The 4,223-nt window shown below is 35.7% G+C and overlaps 1 protein-coding gene across 1 annotated transcript; it reads right to left on the reverse strand.

The window, feature by feature from the left end:
- Positions 1-1,470: 1,470 nt before the first annotated feature.
- On the reverse strand, positions 1,471-3,779 carry LOC121321572 (homeobox protein Hox-D13-like). Its single transcript, XM_041260578.1, has 2 exons — positions 3,083-3,779; positions 1,471-2,485 (listed from the first exon to the last, which is right to left on the reverse strand). Exons 1-2 carry the CDS (start codon positions 3,669-3,671, stop codon positions 2,217-2,219), a joined length of 858 nt encoding a protein of 285 aa, XP_041116512.1. The 5' UTR covers positions 3,672-3,779; the 3' UTR covers positions 1,471-2,216.
- Positions 3,780-4,223: the final 444 nt, after the last annotated feature.

A 4,223-nucleotide genomic window follows, 5' to 3' on the forward strand; every position in this document is an offset into this window, starting at 1 on the left:
GGGCTTAATAAACTTCTCAATACGATACAAAGTCATATTTTCTTAAAAATACAAAAAAAAAAAAAAAACCCACCCTCCTAGCTTGCAATTTGCCTAGCGGCAATGACCTCAAACGGATTATGCCCGATTACATCTTTTCCAGTTAGCACTATTACAAAAAGCTTTTGCCCCACGTTGGCCTCTTGCCCCACATACATAGATGATCTGGGGGATCTTTGCACAAGTGACTTACCACATGTGACATTTTGAAACGTGAGTTCCCGAAGAAGATTCTTCAATTTCTTCCTAACAAAGATGAAAATAGTATATCACTTAGTAACTTTGTTTTGATTGAAATAAACAAAAGGTCAATTCCCATACTAAAAAACGCGAAGCGACTATCTTTAGAGCTGTTTTACGTTGTAATGCAAACATTTTCATATACATTCAACAAACTTGTTCAATCCACAATTCGTAGTCTAAATAGAAAATAGTTATGCATTTAGTCCTTCTACTTGGAAACATAGTTGTGTACTGCTTTTTGGAAAAAATATTCCCGCGTAAAACGAATTAGTTTTTTTTTTTTTAACTTTTGTTAAATTGTCTCGAGTATTTAATATTAGCGAAGCAAGCAAGCCTTGTGGACCACCTGTTTGGCAACCGCTGGGGATTAAGTGTTGGCTAATGTGAATATTGTTGATATTTCATTATTCAGACTTGACTCTGTTTTGGAATAGTTTATTGTGGTTTTAAAAGTAATTAGGAACAGAGACTTTAGCTTGTACACTATTTTATTCTTAACGAATTCTGGAATGACAGCAATATACCATTTGTGTATTCTCTATAACTAATATTTTGAATACGAGATGAGACGGGGGGAAAAAAGTTGTATTATTTGATGTAGTTCCCGCTAACTTTGATTGAAGACGCAATCTGTGGCAGTATAAGACTATGTGGAATGATATTTCCCCATTTTCCAACTTTAAAAAAAAAATTGCATATTTTAACATTGAATATTTGTTAAAAAAAACAAACAAAAAAAACACTGCGTCACCAATGTTGGTACAAACTGTAATAATGTTTATGAACTGTAAAGCAGGTATGCACCCGAAGAAGCAGGCAGCGTGGAATGAAAACCTATCATGACGACGTGGTTTGCTTAACTTATGATGTTTTTAATAGTTGTTATTCGGCATACTCGTGGGATTCATTGTAGTCTATTAATTTTTAAATTACATACGTCAAAATGTATACTTTATTTTTCTCTTGTTTATGCTATGCATGTCTTTTCAACTGTTTCCGCATTTCAAATATCTTGTCGACCTTTTTATTGACTAGGCCTCTGACTATTTTTTTTTTTTTTTTTTTTTTAAAGAAGCTTAAATAAATACATATTCACATTCCACAAACATCAATAAAAAGGGAATTGAAAAATGTAATACAACGTAATTCAAAATTCAAGTATTTTCACGCGATTTTAAAGGATTCAGTGGCATATTGTTTTATTGAGGTTAAAGCAATAAGATTGAACAATGCAAATTAAGTGCTTCACTGAAGCGCAAACATACACTTCACACAAACAATCCCATTTTCATAACATGTTAACATTATCACCCATTCAAAGAGGATTATATATTTGTGAGAATGATATTCTCTCAGTTAAAATGTCTATGATACAACAGTTTGATACGTGTTTTTTTACGGGTATCAGGTTGGTAATATGAAGCAAGGACTAAAGTTTGTCCTTGTATACATTAAAGCGCCGACTCGTTAGGTTCGCGGTAATCAACATGTGCTAATTTAAATGTATTTGACCAATTTAGAGGCTTTGTCAGTTTTCCTATAGACCACAATGCAGCATGTGCAATATATACCACAGGTATATAATACGAACAGCACGGTACACACAGAAAAATGCTTCAGGCGGAGAAATCAGCTAAAGATATAGGCCGTACTTTTATCAAAGACACGAAATGCCAGAGAGAAACAAATAAGTTGTGATGATATTGAACATTGATGCAATGAATGAATAGGCATGAATTTTGTATGTACATAATTGTGCAATTACATGGTTTCTAAACATTGTTTAATTAAATGCAAGAGTAGGAGACGCTGGAAACGAATTACCAGAAGAAAAAAAAAAAAAAAACACGCAAATAGAAAAGTCAACAGGCACAGTGATTGCAATCTTTGAAACATGGAAATAACCCGGTAAGTGTTTGTGTGTTCTTTTCTAACTATTTTACTCGGTGATATTCAACTACAAAGTCTTTAAGCTTTGAATCCATTTTCTTCTCCTTCACCCTTCGATTTTGAAACCAAATTGTGACTTGTCTTTCTGAGAGGTCGGTTGATGTTGAAATCCTTCGCCTCTTGTCTTGGGTAATGAACTTGCTAATAGCATATTCGCGTTCAAGTTCTCGAAGCTGCAGTTTTGTATACGGCACCCTTTTCTTCCTCCCAAGTCGGTAAACATTGGCGTCTGGTTGGTTGAACGTAATCTCCCCTAAAACAGAATAAACAAATAATGCATTATTTACAGCTATTAATACTTGTTTGTAAGTTCAGGTCCCTTTAAAAACAAAATAGGTACACTTTTAAATGTTTACTATCGCTCCCTATTATCTCCACATTAAATAGTGCTGACCAGAATAAAATGGACCAATAGGGACAGACTCCTGATATTATTATTATTAATTATTAATGTATTTATTTCTTAGCAGACGCCCTTATCCAGGGCGACTTACATTTGTTACAAATTACTTTGGTCATATAAATGATTTCAGCCCCTCTTAATATCTCTTTCCACTGTACAAAGCTGAATAATTAAAACACACTATCCATCTATATTAGAGACACACGTTTGAATTCCTATACTTGAGGACTTCTCATTGACTCACTATATTTTTATTTACTATTTCTAACTCCAGTCAGACAAAACTCCACACAGGGTGAAAGTGGACAAACTAAATATTTTAGCACCCCCCTACCCAAAGGAACATCCAAAGTAAAAGAAAGAAAGAAAGTGGGTTATACTTGTTTATCAAGTAACTAGAATATACAGATGGAATGTTAAATAAATATATTAACAACATGTTTATACTTGCAAGTGATGACTTCCAGATATGATGGGATGTCTGCGTTTGTTCTCTTGCACAATACAATGGACTGCTCCAGCACTTGGGCTGCGTCCAAGGATGGTAACCCTCCATTAGTGTTCGCGCCTCAGGCTTCGGATCACTGGGAGCAGTTTGTACTGGTACCACTGGTACCTCAATGTACCCTGGAATTCTCGGGTATGAACCTGGGTAGCCTGGATACCATGTAAATTCCTTAGTCCTTAGTGGTATTTCGTTAAAGTCTGTGTACTTATCCATTGAATAGTCGCCAATAGGCACATGTACTGTTTGTTTCATTAAGTTTTGTTCGACTCCAACACCGTAGGGCATTTTGTAACTATAAAAACTATTTCCAAAAAGACCACGGTAACCGATAGACGTGTTGGCAGAGGCTTTAGAGCCTGCCCGAGGTGGACATTGATTTACGGAATGATCGGAGCTTAGAGGCTTTGACCTATTTACTATCGAGTATGCGGTTGACGCTGATGCAGTCCGGCTGGAATGAGCTCCATAAACAGAAGGCAAAACACTCCTGCACCGATATGAGGAACTAGCCCCACCCGCTCCTTCCATTACTCCTGTGTGTGTTTCCGTACGCGCTTACAAGTTGTCACAGATGGACATGGCAGAAGTCTTTACATACTCCGAGTTACTGCAGAGCTCTGCGATACCTTGTACAGATCTTCCGATGTGGAGAAATACGCGTATTATGATTATTATTATTATTATTTGTTGTAAACTAATTGCAGCACTATGACCAACGAGCATCTGGTTGGTTAGACATATCCACGTGACATGTAAATTAGCTGAGTAACTGAGGACTCTTTCCAAATTCTTTATATATTATTAAAAATTAGACGGGCAATGGATAACACCGAATATGGATTCTCCATTCATAGTTGTGTGTGTGTGTATATTTTACAGCTATGGCCAAAGGTTTTGCATCACTGTAGAATTAACACTTTTTGCTTTCAAGTCGACCTGCTGAAGAAGTTCATATTGAATTACATACCGCTTTGTAGTTTTCCATATAGTTAACGAAAAACTGACACTGGAAAAATATGACATTTCAAAATCTGAAATACTTTACTATTATGGCTTCCGGTAGACTTGCGATATAATTTT

This window comes from Polyodon spathula, chromosome 10, assembly GCF_017654505.1.
Source record: "Polyodon spathula isolate WHYD16114869_AA chromosome 10, ASM1765450v1, whole genome shotgun sequence".
Taxonomy (NCBI): domain Eukaryota; kingdom Metazoa; phylum Chordata; class Actinopteri; order Acipenseriformes; family Polyodontidae; genus Polyodon; species Polyodon spathula.

What these genes read in the sequence shown, in the direction of transcription:
- LOC121321572 (XM_041260578.1), bottom strand. Translation starts at nt 3,671, where the DNA reads ATGGAAGGAGCGGGTGGGGCTAGTTCCTCATATCGGTGCAGGAGTGTT. An exon ending in CTGGAAGTCATCACTTGCAA is followed by an intron (nt 2,486 to 3,082) that starts GTATAAACATGT and finishes ATTCTGTTTTAG; the next exon opens with GGGAGATTACGTTCAACCAA.